Raw genomic sequence first — 17,651 nt, 5'->3', positions numbered from 1 at the left:
TGGCTAGGGAGGGAAGGACTTGAATTTGCATTTATCCTCGAGGCTTCAGTAAACCCCACTCAGTCTGTAGAGGGGTGAGGTGCTAAGAGGGATCATGGCGTGGATGGGGCCTTTCACTGAAGGACAAACAGCAACTTTACCCAGCAGCTTACCCTCCAGTGCCTAGGCCTCTAAAGGTGACCCCCAGGTAGTCCTCTGTGAACTGAGGACTACTCTGGGGTTCCCCCTGGCTTTGGTGTGTAACTGTTTGACAGGGATACAGACCAGAGACTGTATGTGGCAGAATCACTGTGGACTGTGTGTGAACCGATTCTAAATACAGAACGAAATATAAATAAATGGTCAGTTAATCACCCAAAGAACCTGCAGGTTAATATTTAATCACTTTAATGTGGATTCAATAATCCTTTTAAACTGTTTCTAGGAGCCAGAAATCATTGTGCAAAGCCTTTGCCACGCACACGCAGCACAGCCCATTATGAAGTCAAATAAGTTAACTCTCTTAGCTTAATCCCACAGAAAATTACTTTTTCACAGACAAAACACCCACTGGGGTTCTGCTGCATTTGTGGATTGCTAAACCATCTCTCCTGTGACCTGTCAGCTCCCCTCCTCCCAGCACAAACAGGAGGTGGAGTCCCATGCAAGCAGGTCTTCCCCTGGGCAGAGCCCCCAGGAAAAAACACAGACTCACCCTGTCCCAGCTGAAGCACAGGCCAAGACGGTCAAGCTGTTTCTTCATGTATTTAATATTGCTGTGGAACAAAGGGAAGCAGGTTTACTCTGAGAGAGGTCAGGGACACAGACGGATTACATTTCAAGGGTGTTCTGGAAAATTTAAAAAGTCTATCTCAGTCAAGGAAGCTTCAACTGTTGCTTGCCCTAGCAGAAACACACACACACACACACACACACACACTTAACAGACAAATTGGGAAAATTCAAAAGAAACGACACAGTCTTCTGTCAATCAGAACCTAAAACTGCCCCAAATTGGGTAGCAGAAAAGTGCACTAGTCAATTTAGTTCTTGTTGCTGGGAATTAACTTATGCCGCGTTTGATCAGCTTTATTAGAGCTGTCATTTTCCCCTTTGTTATCACTTCCACTCATCTAGAATTAACTGTATGATGAACAGAGAGCACAATGAAGGGGCATGCACGTGTGTGCGCACGTGTGTGCGCACGTGGGCGCGCACTGCATGTGTGTGTGCACGTGTGTGCGCACACGTGTGTGTGTGTGTGTGCATGTGTGTGTGTGTGTTGGGGGGCAGGGATAGTGTGTGTATATGTGTTGGGGGGGATACAGTTGTTGGGGGTGGTAAAAGTGCTGGGTTCACAAGCACAAGGACTTGAATTCAAATCCTCACAATCCATGTAAAAGCCAAGCAAGTCTTAGAGCTTACTGACAAGCCAGACTAGGCAAAACAATAAGCTTCCAGCTCACTGAGAGACCCTGTTTCAGGACAGTAAGTGATGCAGGAAGACACCTGACATCACGCTCTGGATTCCCGATGGACATGTCCTGCTGGGCACATGTATGGGGTCCCCTACCTAGACATTCACATGTATTCATCTTACACAAAGAAGGGGGCGGAGTGGGGAGGGGAGGGGAGGAAAAAGGAGAAGAGGCAGCAGAGGTTCCAAAGACAGGCCCTGGAACTGCCCTTCTGCATGTGAAGGGGGAGATTCTGCTGCTGTAAGGTATTCAGTACTTCACCAGCAGTGACAGGCTGGGAAGCCTAAGCCATGGGGCAGAAGGGAAAGTCACACCCAGCCTCGGGTAGCTACACTAAGTTGTTCCTGGCTCATAAATTATGAAAACAAAAACTAAATTTTCAGAGAAAATCAGAAAGTAGTGTTTGGATATAGTTCAAAGGGAAACCTGTTGAAAGTGAACAAATGCAATTCTCTCCACTTCGGTTTCTTTTTAAAGGTAAAAGCTCCAAGAAAGAATAGTTTTGTAAATAACAAGCATCCATACAAACTCTGAATAAACAAACACCAACCTTCTTTGGTATTTCTTAGGAATGCAGAGCATTAAAAGGCAAATATCAGGAGCTGCACAATGGCTCCACACCTAACAGCCTGAGGTTGATCCCCACACCCACGCGAGAGAAGAGAACTTACTTCTGTGGACTGTCCCATGACTTCCATAGGTGCACTGTGATACATGCACCTCCCCCATAACTAGCAACTAACTAACTAGCTAACTAACTAGACAAACACCAGTGCGCACCATCCTGTTTACTTATCTCTTGGCGATTTGCCAATGTTGTGGTGGCTTTTGTGTTTGTTCTTCTGGTCTCTTTTAGGCATAGGCTTAAAATAATGTTTTAAAAAAGGTTTCTATATACAAGTGTTTGAGCATGCCTTAAACCTTTACCTCTGAGTCCAGCTTTCTGGGTGCAAATTCCTCTCGATGGCAGCATTTTCGGCAGGCAATCCAAATGCATCCCACCCTATGGGGTTGATAACCTGGTATAGCAGAACAAAGAGAAAATGACATGAAAACAGGTTTATAAAAAGGAGTCATGCCTCCCCAGGGAGGGACAGCTTCTCCTCTGCCACCTTCCTCTTGTCTGCCCGCCTCCACATGGTATCTGAGTTTCAAGAGGGACACTTGTAATGATCCCTCCTTCACATGGTATCTGAGTTTCAGGAGGGACACTTGTCATGATCCCGCCTTCACATGGTATCTGAGTTTCAGGAGGGACACTTGTCATGATCCCGCCTTCACATGGTATCTGAGTTTCAGGAGGGACACTTGTCATGATCCCGCCTCCCTTCGCCTACCACTGGTTTTCATTTTTAACAGAGCCCTGTTAACAGGGATTCACAAACTTTCAAAAACGATAAAGCTAATCTCTTCAAAGAACATGTCTATTGAAGAATAAAGAATATGTTCCAAGTACAGGTGTAGAACCTCTACCAATCATCCCATAATACCCGAGACCGTCTTCATAACTAGACAGTGAGGTGGGAGTAAAGGATTAAGAGTGATATCCGGAAAGCTTCATATAAAGGCTTACACAATTCCCATATGAAGAGTGATATCCAGAAAGCTTCATATAAAGGCTTACACAATTCCCATATGAAGAAAACTTGGCCTAGGGGAAGCCAGAACACTGCCCACACTGGCTCAGGGAGAGGTACTCCAGAGTGAATGATGGCTCATTACAAACCACAACAGGGCTGGGGATGAGATGGGAAGCACTTCTACAAAGAAAGCAGTTCACAACTGCTGTAACGCCAGGGCATCTGATGCCCTCTTCTGACCTCTGTGGGTACTGCATGCACATGGTACAAAGACACACACAGGCAAAATACTCATCCAAACACATACAGGAACATGTAGTTTCTATGGAAAGAGAACCTGTTATAGATAATATTTCATGACCTGACCTTTTCATTTAACATTATATCATAGTCATCTACAAAATTCAAAAGTGCTGATGCAGCGTTTCTGAGTGTGATGGGAAACTCACAGCCTAGGACTTAAGATGCTTAGAGATACCATCCCACACGTTAGAACGGCCACGATCAAAAACACTGATGACAGCAGGCGAGGATATGGAGTAAGGGGAACACTTCTCCATTGCTAGTGGAAGTGCAAACTTGTACAGCCACTCTGGAAATTAGTATGGTGGTTTCTCAGAAAATTAGGAATCAATCTCCCTTAAGACCCAGCAATACCACTTTTGGGTATATACCCAAAGGATGCTCAATCATATCACAAGGACATGTGCTCAATTATGTTCAAGCAGCATTATCCATAATAGCCAGAACTTGGAAACAACCTAGATGCCCCTCAAACGAAGAATAGATAAGGAAAATGTGGTACATTTACACAATAGAATACTACTCAGCGATAAAAAAATAATGACATCTTGATATTTGCAGGCAAATGGATGGAACTAGAAAAAAACATACTGAGTGAGGTAACCCAGTCACAAAAAGACAAATATAGAATGTACTCACTAATAAATGGATATTAGATATAAGGCAAAGGATAACAAGCCTACAGTTCACAACCCCAGAGAACCTAGACAGCAAAGAGGACCCTAAGAGAGACACACATGGATCCACTTAGGAAGAAGAAAAGGACAAGATCTCAAGGTTTCCTGAGTAAATTGTGAACGTGGGGGGGCTCAGGGAGCGGGTAGAAGGGGAGAGGGGAGGAAGGAAGGGGAGTGGGGAAAATGTATAGCTCAAAAAAAAAAAAAACCCACTAAAAAAAAAGAACAGAAAAAAGTTCAAAGTCTCCTCCGAGACTCAAGGCAATCAGTCATTAAAGTGTAACCTGTTTTTTAGATGCTGGATGATTCAAGTTTAAAAGTCAACCTGGGACGGTGGCGTGGAGTTTGTTGTCTCACACCAGTGAAGATCAATGACACAGATTCTCATGGGAGCGTAAAAGATGGAAGCAGGCTTTATTAAGAATTATCATAGAAAAGTGAAGAACTTAAGAAAAAGTGAGAAGAAACTCTTGAGAGAGGATGGAGTTTCCAAGACAGGAGAACCAATTCCTTTGTCCAAGTTTTGGGTTTTGTTTGTTTTGGTTTTTTGTTTTTCAAGACAGGGTTTCTCTGTAGCTTTGGAGCCAGTCCTGGAACTAGCTCTTGTAGACCTGGCTGGCCTCAAACTCACAGAGATCCGCCTGGGATTAAAGGCGTGCACCATCACTGCCCAGCCTCTATGGCTAACGAGTGTGGCTGCTGGGATCAAAGGTGTGTGAAACACTGCCTGGCCTGTATGGTATGGCCGACTAGTGTGGCTGCTTTGCACTGACCTCCAGGCAAGTTTTATTTATTAAAACAAATAATATACCACCACAGTCATGATGATATGCAAGCTGTCCGTTATTTGGCTAGGGCCACTTCCTTCCCATTTGTAGGTGTCCTGCTGTTAACTGAGTACCCTGGCTTTGTTGGTTTTCATCTTGATTACCTACTGGCCATTAGTTAGTCACTCTGTGGTTGCTATCTCTGGCCTTTAGGGTGTCCCAAGTGCTGTTAATCACCTGGAGCACTCTCCACTCTCACAGCCACCAAGAAGCAGCTGCAGTGTTCTTAGTTACTGCCTTGTCTACAATAGGTGTGGGATCTCCTTCCTGAAATTGGGCTGGCATGTTCTAAGCCGACCTTACTACATCTCAGACTATTATAATTAGCTGCATTAAAAGCAAGAACATGTAATAAGCAACTGTACCTAACATGTATCTCCTAGAGGTGAAAGGTCTTTTGGAAGCTACCCAGTTAACCTGTTATCAATGGCCTTGTTTCTTGGAGCCTATTTGTTACTTCTACGGTCCACTTGGATATCACATATCCAGATGCAAGTATCTTTGGTGCTCCTGGCTTCATTTTTTTAACCTTATATTCCATTTTTGCCTTAATACCCACTCCCACAGTAGTATATATGGGAGATGAATAGTTTTCACCATGGGCCCTTTTCCCTTAGTGCCTACTATGAGCTAACTCCTACCTGAAGTGTACAAATCTCTAAAAACAAAATCCTAACACTTGCTGAGTACATCTATTCTGTTCAGCTTTGGGAACCCACTAGACATATCCCAACCCAGCTGGGACATGAGGTCTATTTCCTTCCATGAAATATGGGGTGTTCCATCTCAGAAATTGCTTCTTCTTAAGGTTCACACAATCCTGGTGTGGAGGGCCAATTTCAAAACCCTTCTCTAAGAGAAGAACACATGGATTTGGAAAACCCTTCCCTGGGTTTTTCTGAAACTAGACTGGCTACTGCAGAGGTAGGGATTCTTCTCAAAGGAGTCCCAGTGGTGGAACAACTTCAGAGTGACATCTGAGAAAGCAGGATGAGAGCTGAAGCAGGTCCAGGACCCAGAGTGCCTAGGCTCCTGCAAGATTTCCAGGAAATGTTAAAACAAAGCCTCCCTTTTTGCTGAAGTTGGTCTAAGTCAGGTTTCAGTCACCAGGAGCCAGGAGCCCCATTAAACAAGCATCCTTGGCACACAGGGTGCTCAGGAATACTGCTTTATCCACAGAAGACGGTCTTCCTGTGTTTGCTTCCCCCCCCCTTTTCTTTTTCAGGAACTTAAAACCTGGTTCTGGGTTATTCAGGAGTTCTTCCATACTTCCAGGCCTGCACTTGAGTTCTGTTTGTGCTGCGCTGAATTCTCCTAGGTTGCTTCCTGGGGAGAACAGGGTAGCTGTTGTGTAACTGTTCTGCAGAAAAGGGAACTTAATCATCACTTGGAGTCTTTGTCAGAACCACCAGTGGCACTGGTCCAATGTTTCTGCCCATTAACATTCTGTTAGGTGCTATCTGAATTTTTAGATAAAGTCAATACAGAAAGAGACTGTCACACATCTCTCACACACATGACACATATAGACCCCACATTTATATAACAAACTTATCTCTTTCTATTTTCATTTTCAGATAGAATTAACATGAGAAGATATTCTTAAGATCACATGTTATCCAAGCTGTCTATGAATATAAAGTTAGAAAATCTTAAACTTTCTTAATATTTCAAATTCTTCACAAAAATTAACAAACTCAAATGTCTAACCCACTCTGGGAAGTCTTCCCCATAACTCAGGGTTAGGAGCACTTCTCCTACCATCCACCAGATCACAGGACTAAAGGTCCCTGCAAGCTGAATTCTTTAAGGCAGGAAAGTTCCCTGTTCATAAGGTCTGGGGGTCACACGCAAAGCCCACCACCCCCTTGCTGTAGGATGTCTCATTCATTACAATACACCCAAGTGTCTGTCCCTCTGGCAGCAGCCTGTGTCCTAGTAGATGGCATGCACTTGTATTCCAGCATTCAGGAAGCTCAGGCAGGAGGATCAGGAGTGCAAGGTTAGCTAGGCATGGTGTTTCACAGCTATAACTCCAGCTACTCGGAAAGCTAAAGAAGTACTAAGAGCTCGAGGACAACTTGGGCAACGTAACAAGGCCTCTTCTTGAAATAAAGCAATCTCTGGCAGACCGTGAACATAATTTATTTATTTGTTTATTTATTATGTATACAATATTCTGTCTGTATATATGTCTGCAGGCCAGAAGAGGGCACTAGACCTCATTACAGATGGTTTTGAGCCACCATGTGGTGGCCGGGAATTGAACTCAGGACCTTTGGAAGAGCAGGCAATGCTCTTAACCACTGAGCCATCTCTCCAGCCCCCAACCACGAACATTCTTGATTTCCTAAGTAACCTCTTCTTAGGTGTGAATGCTTCCTATAGATTTGTTTTTCCAGATATTTGATCTATTTTTATTAAACCTACTTAAGATATACTTTTAAATATCCATCATGTCAATTTCAAGACAGTGGGAATGTGACATCAAGGAAGGTGGTAGAAGATAAAAGTGGTAATTTTAAGATAATGAGTGTAAAAATATTCGGAGGTTGAATCAAGAAGTCCCAGTTACTTAAATTAGAAATCAGTACACTTCAGTCAGGCGGTGGTGGCACACGCCTTTAATCCCAGCACTCAGGAGGCAGAGGCAGGTGGATCTCTGAGTTTGAGGCCATCCAATAGTCAACAGAGTAAGTTCCAGGACAGCAAGGGCTATACAGAGAAACCCTGTCTTGGAAGGAAAAAAATGAAGAAGAGGAAAGAAGAAAGGAGTTGGAAGAGGAGGAGGAGAAGAATTCAGTACATTTTAAAATTTGAAAAACTACACTATCTAGTTCTATACAATTTTTTTTATATTTATTTATTATGTATACAATACTGATGTAAGAAGGTCATATGTCAATCTGTTGATTTCATTGGTTAATAAAGAAACTGCCTTGGCCCATTTGATAGGCCAGCCCTTAGGTGGGTGGAGTAGACAGAACAGAATGCTGGGAAGAAGGGAAGTGAGCTCAGACACCATGCCGCTCCTCTCCAGGGCAGATGTGATGAAGCTCCAGCCCAAGATGGACGCAGGTCAGACATGCTGAATCTTTTCCAGTAAGACACCACCTCGTGGTGCTACACAGATTATTAGAAATGGGTTAAGCAAGATATGAGAGTTAGCCAAGAAGAGGCTAGATATAATGGGCCAGGCAGTGTTTATATGAATACAGTTTGTGTGTTGTTATTTCGGGGCATAAGCTAGCCAGGCAGCCGGAAGCTGGGTGGCGGGAAGCGGCCCACTGCTCCTTCTACACAATACTCTGTCTGTGTGTATGCCTGCAGGCCAGAAGAGGGCACCAGACCCCATTACAGATGGTTGTGAGCCACCATGTGGTTGCTGGGAATTGAACTCAGGACCTTTGGAAGGGCAGGCAATAGCTCTTAACCTCTGAGCCATCTCTCCAGCCCCATTATCTAGTTCTGCAGCCACCCCAAAATTCAGAAAGGCAGGACAGCATCACTAGCTTAGACCTGACAGAAACACCATGGCCACCTAAACCCTGAGACAGAGGTAGCAGTGGGTAGGGCCTAAGGCTGACGTGATAGTAGGTGTGCAAATGTGCTCACCTTACCAAATGGAGCCACAAGGGCTGGGCAGTGACAGAGGCAAGAGCCAGGGAGAAGATTCCCTGGTTTCTCCACCTCAAAGTCCTATGCCTCAAATACAGCCACAGTAAGAGGGGAGACTCATAATGCCCCATCCCTCCCTACAGCAGTCAGTGTTTGCTAGGGGTGGATGGCAGAGACAGAGATAGATACTGGTCTTCTTCAGTGGTAATAGCTACTGGTAAGTAACCCTGATTAAAATCATTGGATCACAAAGCTAAAAAAATTACAACAAGGCCGGGCGGTGGTGGCGCACGCCTTTAATCCCAGCACTCGGGAGGCAGAGGCAGGCGGATCTCTGTGAGTTCGAGACCAGCCTGGTCTACAAGAGCTAGTTCCAGGACAGGCTCCAAAACCACAGAGAAACCCTGTCTCGAAAAACCAAAAAAAAAAAAAAAAAAAAAAAAAAAAAAAAATTACAACAAAAGACCAGTCAAGTAGGTGATCCCACAGCTTGATAAACACATCCTTATACAATCAAGCAGGGACGGAACTGTGTAGGAACACATCTCTGGAAGTCGCAAAGAGGAGTCAAAGCTAGCTACTACCATGGAAGATGGGCTCCCCATATGAGTCCTCAAAGGAGGGTCAGAACTCCGTGTGAGGTCCTGAGAAGGAGTCAGGCTGGCTACCATCATGGCAGACCAGAAATTGCCAGCTCAGGATACAGTTGTATGCATGTCAGAGCTCTGCAAGTCAGACCAGAGTTGGAAAGAGTGAGGACTAGGAGCTAGGTCTGGACTGGCATCTCGTGTATAGTCCTCTAGATCTGAGAACCTGGATGCTGCAGGGTTGGCAGGTGGGCTGGAATCAAGCTGACTCAGAAAAAGGGACATGAGGCTGAGGGAGTCAAGGCTACAGCCTTACCTATGTTGTATTTCTTTTATAAAAGAAGCAAAGTGGAATTTTATGTACAATTTTAAAATGTTTTAAGAGGATGGGGAATAAGAGGTCATTTGTCCTTCTCACGCAGGAATCAAGAGTGAGCTCAGCAAAGAGGAGGTTAGAGGTGGGTAGGAAGGAGACTGAGGAATCTGGTCCCCTGCCTTCCACCACAGACAGGAGCATGCCTCCAGAACAGGGCCAGCCAGTCGGTAGCAATGGCCAGTTTCTCTCCCTCCCTCATAAAAGAAGGCTTTATATTTGAAACCAATTCAGCTTTGAATGCAGGCACCATGGTTACTGCTTCACAAAGGAATGCTATTTTCAGTGTCTTGGTTTCTCTGGAGTGGAGTCAGGACTCTATTTCCAAGAAATGAAAAATGCAGTGTTTAATTTCATTTAGCTAGTGTAATAAGCAACCGTTATTACAGATTGGATTTAAAATTCAAGTGACTACTTCAGAATAAGAAAAACACTGGTAGCATCTATACCTAAAGGGGATGCCTCTTGTGGGAATGCGGAAGAACCTGACTGGCAGGCAAGTCGGGTGCTTTCCAATCAAGGTGCTAGGCCCACATGCCTTCTCTTCTTCAAACCACACCTGAGAGCGTAAGTCTGGAAATACACTGCCTACCTCCTGATGCCACAGAGATTTGAAAGTCTGGAACTAAACGCCACACCATACACTCTGGCCACATCACAGACATTCATCAACTACCTGAAAACTGAAGAAATATCCACAACCACTTGCTTGCTGATAAGGTCCCTGGCACGTGGCCTTTGTGGGTGAGTGCACAGCAATTACACAGCTATTAGACACTGAGCCCCACCTTCTTCCTACACTTGGGTTTTCTGCCTAGCACAGTAAGGGGAATGAGTACTCTGATGCTTCCATCACCCTGCTCTTGGACCAGAAGGTGCTGGGGACACCAGCTGAGGTGGGAGGCAGAAAATTTATTTTCCAACCATCTGTGCATATAGTATATGAAAACACAACAAAAGCACCATATGGAGCTAGGCTTTAAGTATGTCATCAGGCATCCTTGGAGTTTAAGGAGCAACCAACCAACTGGCAGCACAGTCTTTTCTGTCTGCAGAAAAAGAAGAATTTAATTCTGGCTTTAAATGGCCCTGGAGTAAACATGCAAGTCTTGGGAATGCTTTATTGTGGCCACTAAAATTGGGTTACACTCAAAATTGCATTACACTTTTTTGTTTGTTGGTCTTCTGAGACAGCCTCACACAATTTGGGCTGGCTTTGCTTTCCTGACCCTCTTGCCTCCCCCTCTAAGTTCTGGAATTTCTGGAGTGTGCAGAACACACTGGTACACTACACGTATGAAGGGTTTTCTTATTCATCATTACAAGTGTGAAGGGTTTTCTTGCTCATCATTACATGTGTGAAGGGTTTTCTTGCTCATCACTGCTCACTCGCTGGCACAGCACCCATTCAGTCTACACATGTCTGTGGCAAAGGTCGGCTGTTCAAGTCCTCTTCTCACGTCAGTGTGACACAGTCTCAAACCTAGACATCCATATCCGTTTGGCTCAGCAGACATGCCACCATCCATCATGAGTGAAACTTGGTCCAGATATCTAGACTGCTTTCTCGAAATGTTGACACTCCCAGTCCTACCTCCACCCCTAGCAAACTCAAGAGAAGACTGCCATTACAAAGAGTTTACAGAGCACGCATGCCTGAGTCCTGCAGTTGAAATGCTACTAACAAAGGGAGTTACGGGGTCCCTCTTTGTCCCCAAGAAGTTAAAATAGTATTGGGCAGATGACAGCAACACAAAGAAACTGTGAGCTTAGTCAGGGTGGTCTATGGTTCTACTTGTAAGTGTTGCTAAACATGAGCTACAGAATTGAAGGACAGTCTACAGTAAAAGGGAAATGAAGTGGACCTTGAAGAATAAGGACTTAGAACAGGGGAGGATGAGAAGTACTCTAAGGAGACACCTGGGTGAAAAAACACAAAGATGAGAACAAAGATATTCACTATAAAAACAAAAACAAAAACTATGTACATCATTAAGGACTGTGGATGCAGAAGGCTTAGGCTAGCAGGTCAGAAAAGAATATCATTATAGCCGGGCGGTGGTGGCGCACGCCTTTAATCCCAGCACTTGGGAGGCAGAGGCAGGAGGATCTCTGTGAGTTCGAGACCAGCCTGGTCTACAAGAGCTAGTTCCAGGACAGGCTCCAAAACCACAGAGAAACCCTGTCTCGAAAAACCAAAAGAAAAAAAAAAAAGAATATCATTATAAAGGGGCTGGAGAGATGACTCAGTGGTTAAGTGCACAGCCACTCTTTCAGAGAACCTAGGTTTGGCTATTAGCACCCACCTGGGGGCAAATAACCATCCATAATCTAGTCCCAGAGGATCTGTCACCCTCTTCTGGTATCCCTGGGCACCAGGAAACACTTGGTGCACAGACATACACGCAGGCAAAATACCCATACGTATAAAATAAAACAAAGGAAAACATCTTTAAGTTATTATAAAAAGAAAACTGAAAAGCAGAATAACTTTCAACTTAAACTTATTTATAGGTAGTATGCAGGTTACAGTTTAAGAGTCCCGGATTAGGATTACAATCAGAGAGTCATACAGGCTAGCTGATCACTGGCATAGATACAAGAAGACTGTCCTGCTATCTAGTACAGGAAAAATGTCAAGACTTGAAATCTGGGTCTAAGTAATAGCTTCCCAATCAAGGGAATCACGGTTTTCTAAGGATGATGCACCTGAGTCCTCACACCCTGGGCTGTAACAACCCTGAGCCGCATTGCAGTGCCTTTCACCCAGGCATGGGAAGGTGACCAGCTCATGGTGCAATGAGTGTGTGTGTATGAGTACATATATACACATGCATAAATTTATTCAATCAGTTCTGTGCTGTTCCTCTGAAGAACCCTGACTAATACACTGACATTTACTGTAATAACAAGTAACAATTTCAAACCCAAGGCCCAGACTCAGCAGTGGGCAAACAGAAGGAATCACTGGTAACAGCAGCTTCACTGGAGCAGCTCCTGCAGCCTGTTCCTGGCAGAACACTGTAGGGACTCCTTGATTAAATGGAGCTGAATCACTTTTCTTAGCGGCTCAGAGCAAATCAGTCAGTATAAATCATAATTACAGCTATCACTTCTTAAGGGATGTATTGAGTACCAGACACGTGGCATACTGCACCGCCTAACCTGACCTCATAGAAACCGGAGGAGAAATTAGTCAGTCTCAGTGTCTCTCCCTTTCTTCCCTCCTCTTCTCTCCCCTCCCTCCCTCCTTCCCTGTCTCTCTCTGCCTAAAGGGTCCTGATTCCTCATTCCTCATGTGCATCTTTGTTAATGTCACATTCTACCAAGACAACTGGCTTCATACATTCCTTACTTACCTATCCCTTCACTTACCTTCATTTACCTATTCCTCACTTACCTATCTGCTGACAGGCTTCTCGACATTCTGTCACCAATAATATGCTTTTGCTTAACTGTTCCAGCTTAGGAATGTGCCTGCAGCCTGCATGCACTGGATTAATTTTTAAAAGGACAAACGTAGTCAAAGTTAGTTACGGAATTCCACTTTAAGGGAGTCCAGAGCTACAGCACAGTGATAGCATGCATTCCAAGCATGTGCAAGGTTCTGGGTTCTATCATTAGGGATGAAATGGGGATTTAAAAAACATTGTACTTTAGGCAAAGAACCAATTAATTCTACTGGCTTTTTTTATTTTTCTTTAAGATTCAAAATTTTATTTTTATTTATATGTATGTGTATGTGTGAATATATATGTACACCATCTGGTGCAGGAACCAGCGCAGGCCAGAAGTATCAGATATCCTAGAACTGGAGCTACAGTGAGTGGCAAGAGTTCTGAGAACTGAACTCAGATACTCAGCAAGAACAGTCAGTGCTCTGAAGTACTGACCATCTTTCTAACCTCTGTCCTGCCTCTTTTTAAGAAATACTGTAAAACAATGTCTAAGAAAGATATCTTCCCTAAACCAGGAATGTGGTGATATTTATTTGTGCTGTATCAAATAAAGCTTGTTTTATTTATGGAGCCAGCCACATTAGTCAGTCATGGAAATCAGACAGTGGTGGCATACACCTTTAATCCCAGTACTCCAGAGACAGAGGCAGACAGATCTCTGACAGTTCAAGGCCACGCTGGGCTTCACAAGATTCAGTCTAAAAGAGAAGCAGAGCTCACACCTTTGATAACACGCATTTAATTCCAGCACTAAGGAGGTGGAGACAGGAGTAATATGGCTGGGCAGAGAGAGAAATATAAGGCGGGAGGTGACAGGAGCTGGGGGCATTCAGTCTGAGGATTCCTAGAGATAGGATCACCCTTTCAATCTGAGGATTCGGTAGAGGTAAGAACTAGTGGCTGGCTGCTCTGCTCTGGTCTTTCAGCATTTATTCCAATATCTGACTCCTGGTTTTTATTATTAAGACCAATTAGAATTTGTGCTACACAGGATGACAAATATTGTGGTAACTTTAAATTTCAATGGAACCCCTGAGTTCAGCAATATAAACCTATTAATTCTCAAGTGATGACACATGAAAACATGACCTCATTCTTATGAACTTCTGTCAAAAAAAATTTCTAACCAATTGTCTCAAGAGATATACTTAAGCTTCCTCAAGGCCTAGAAAGTGCAAGATGCCACCTGCATAGGGCCGAATAGGTTAATAAAAGCAATGGCCAGTGGTGTACCAGTAAATTTAACAACTGGTTCTCACGCAGAAAAGTCCCAGTTTGGTGCCAGGAACAGTGGTACACCCCTGCGACCCTAGGACTCAGGAAGTAGAGACAGAAGATCAGGAAGTCAAGACCATCCTTGATTACCTAGCAAGCACAAAGTCAGCTGGGTTATGTGAGACCCCGTAGCAAACAAAACATATTTTGTGCTCATCTCTCTTTTCCTACTCTTATACAGTCCAGGATCCCCTGTCAACAGTAGTGGGCAGGTCCTCCACCTCAATTCATACAACTAAGACAGTCCCCCACAGACACGTCCACAGGTCAACCTGATATAGTCAATCACTTGTTGAGATTCCCTCCCCAGTGATTCTAGGTTGTGTCAAGTTAACTAAAGCTAATCACCAGCGGTTAGTAATTGAGAGCACTTGCTAGTCTTGCAGAGGGTCTGAGTTCAGTTCTCAGCACCCACATCTATAACTCCAGATCCAGGAGATCTGATGCCTCTGACTGCTTTAATCACCTGTACTCACACTCACATGCTGCGGGACAATGGTCTTGTATTGTTTAAATAAAATGCTGATTGGCCAGTAGCCATGCAGGAAGTAGAGGCAGGGTGACCAGGCAGGAAGTAGAGGTGGATGAAGAGAACAGGAGAATTCTGGGAAGAGAAAAGGCTGAGTCTGCAGGCATAACCCAGACACAGAGGAAGCAAGATGAGAATGCCTCGCTGATAAAAGGTACATAGACAAGAATAATGGGCTAATTTAAGATGTAAGAATTAGTTAATTAGCCAGGCAGTGGTGGCGCACGCCTTTAATCCCAGCACTTGGGAGGCAGAGGCAGGCGGATCTCTGGGAGTTTGAGGCCAGCCTGGTCTACAAGAGCTAGTTCCGGGACAGGCACCAAAGCTACAGAGAAACCCTGTCTCGAAAAACCAAAAAAAAAAAAAAAAAAGAATTAGTTAATTAGAAGCCTGAGCTAATAGGTCAACCAGTATATAATTAATGTAAGCCTCTGTGTAGGAAGTAGAGGTGGGCAAAGAGAAAAAGAGAATTCTCGGAAGTGGAAAAGCTGAGTCTTCAGGCTTCATCCAGAGGCATGAGAATGCCATTCTGATAAAAGGTACCAAGCCACACTGCTAACACAGACAAGAATTATGGGCTAATATAAGTTATAAGAGTTAATAAGAAGCCTGAGCTATAGGCCAGCCAGTTTATAATTAATATAGACCTCTGTGTGATTCTTTGGGACTGAATGACTGCAGGACTGGATGGGACAGAAACCTCTGCCAACACTCATATGCATACACCAACATACACATAATTTAAAAAAAAATAATACATCTTTAAATAGAAGAAGAAAAGCTAACTATACTGGAACTGACCAACATCAGCCAAGGAAAAGGCATATCCTCTTTTTTCTTTTAAGTTCCATTTATCTTTCAAGACCATTATCAGGTGGTTCCTCTTTGGGCCAGTGACTTGGCTCAGCAAAATAAAGATTCTTGCCACCAACCCTGAACTTGATCCCCAGTACCCACATAGTGGAATAAAATGGACTGGGGCAGGCATGTGCCCCCTACCATACATAAATGTAATAAAATAAGATGTTTGGGGACTCTACACCACTCCCCATAGTTACTGTTCCCCCAGTACTTTTTTCTTATAAAATTTCATTTTTCCACTATAAAATAAATGTTTTCATCAGGGAATATAGAAAACGTCCAATAACAAGGGAAGAAAAACTAACAGACAAACAAACAAACAAACAAAAAAACTCTTGTGATGTCCAAAACCACAATGTAGCCAAGGTTGGCCTTGAACTCCTCAACCTTCCAAGTGCAGGGATGACAAAGGTTTATCACCACACAGTTTTACCCAAGGCCAATGTGTTAAAGGCCTTGCCCTCAGGGTCATGAACAATGGTGGGATCTTCAAGAGGTAGGGACTAGCTGGGCCTGGTGGCACAAGCCTCCCAGCTACTTCAGAAGCTGAGGCAGAAGGATCCTAAATTCAAGGTCAGGCTGAGCAACTTAGACAAACTCTGTCTCAAAATAAAATTAGGACAAGGAATTAAGGATTTGGCTCAGTGGTAGGACATTTGCCTGGTGTGTGTGAAGCTCTGGGTTTATTTCCTGTAGCAGTCACCAAAAGAGGCAGGGTCCAATGTGAGGTTTCTGGATCACTGGGGATTATGCCCTTGAGGAAAATCCTGGGAGCCCAACCCTTCTCTACTGCTTCCTAGCCATGGTTAGCAGCTGTGCTCTGATGAATCCTCACTGTGGCTACACAATACCCTCAGCAGAGGCCTCAATGCACTGGTCCCTCTAATCATGCACTGTATTTGTAAGACCAGGAGCCATAACAAGCCTCCTTTTTTTCTTGATAACCATCTCGGGTATTTGCTATAGAGGTTCAAAGTTGACTTACCATCTCTGTACCACTGGCTTCACCACCCTGTACAGTGACTGTTTATAGGGGAGCGACCCACACCTGTTCTAGCTTCCCCCAAGCCTAACCAGTGTTCACCCCAGCATAACCCCACCTGCTCCCAGTTCACCCAGTGTTCACCCCAGCATAATGTCCACCTGCTCCCAGTTTACCCAGATGCTTTATTACAAGGCTTCTCTGCACATAAGGAAACTGAGCCGATCGTGTTCACACTTCATTAGAGAAGAATGAACTTGGCTCTCTGCATTATCCTAAACACATATAACCACACTCCTGTCTGAAGCCAGGCGGGCACTTGTCCTTACCTGCATGCCTCTCATTTTCTGGAACCGTGCAACGGTGTCACTGAGGGTGTAGACTCGTACATGGCCCATGTGCAGCTTGCCAGAAGGGTAGGGGAACATGGAGAGCACGTAGAATTTGGGCTTTGCTTTCTAGGAAAGAATGACAAAGGATGACACAGAGTGTTTGTTACATATTTTCTGGGAGCTCTGCATACACTGACATTTTGGCACTTTACTCAAGGTAATAATTTAACATTTTAAAAGCTTCCTTAGAGAAAAACAACCTGCCAGGCAGTGGTGGCACACACCTTTAATCTCAGCACTTGGGAGGCAGAGGCAGGCAGATCTCTGTGAGTTCAAGGCCAGCCTGGTCTACAGAGCGAGTTCCAGGACAGTCAAGGCTACACACAGAGAAACAAAAAAACTAAAGGAAAAAGAAAAAAAAAATGTTCTTATTATGTAAATTGACAAAAAAGTTAAAACCTCCAAAATCCAAAGGTCCTGGTTTAAGCTAAAGAGCGTCCACAATAATTCAAATGTGTAAGTGCTCATCAGCCTTGATATCTTCAATTCTTCTCCCTCTTCCAAAGCAACTCTCCTAAAGCGGTTTCTAGCTACGTTTTAAAGGACTATTTTTTCGAACGAGCCTCTAACACAGAGATCCGCATTACTTAAGTAGAAGAGGCTGAAGTACAAAGAGATCTCCACAGCCAGAGTTTCTTCCCCAGCTCCCCTCGACTGCATCCACCTGAGATCCTCTGTTGACAACAAGGCCACCAGGCATCAGATGGGTCCTGAAGTCTCTCCTGTGCGCTG

At 44.2% G+C, this 17,651-nt stretch overlaps 1 protein-coding gene across 2 annotated transcripts in view; it reads right to left on the bottom strand.

Moving 5' to 3' along the window:
- Positions 1-17,651, bottom strand: part of Lars2 (leucyl-tRNA synthetase 2, mitochondrial) — a 97,422-nt gene that overhangs the window by 69,717 nt on the left and 10,054 nt on the right. For both annotated transcript variants that reach the window (XM_057767147.1, XM_057767146.1), the window contains exons 3-5: positions 16,857-16,985; positions 2,385-2,476; positions 695-755 (exon numbers count right to left, since the gene is read on the bottom strand). In XM_057767147.1, coding sequence (XP_057623130.1) covers positions 695-755; positions 2,385-2,476; positions 16,857-16,985 — 282 coding nt within the window. The remainder of the gene's footprint in view (positions 1-694; positions 756-2,384; positions 2,477-16,856; positions 16,986-17,651) is intronic.

Source organism: Chionomys nivalis, chromosome 4, assembly GCF_950005125.1.
Source record: "Chionomys nivalis chromosome 4, mChiNiv1.1, whole genome shotgun sequence".
NCBI lineage: Eukaryota > Metazoa > Chordata > Mammalia > Rodentia > Cricetidae > Chionomys > Chionomys nivalis.
The sequence above is the reverse complement of the archived record's forward strand: the minus strand, read 5'-3'. Positions and strand labels throughout refer to the sequence as shown.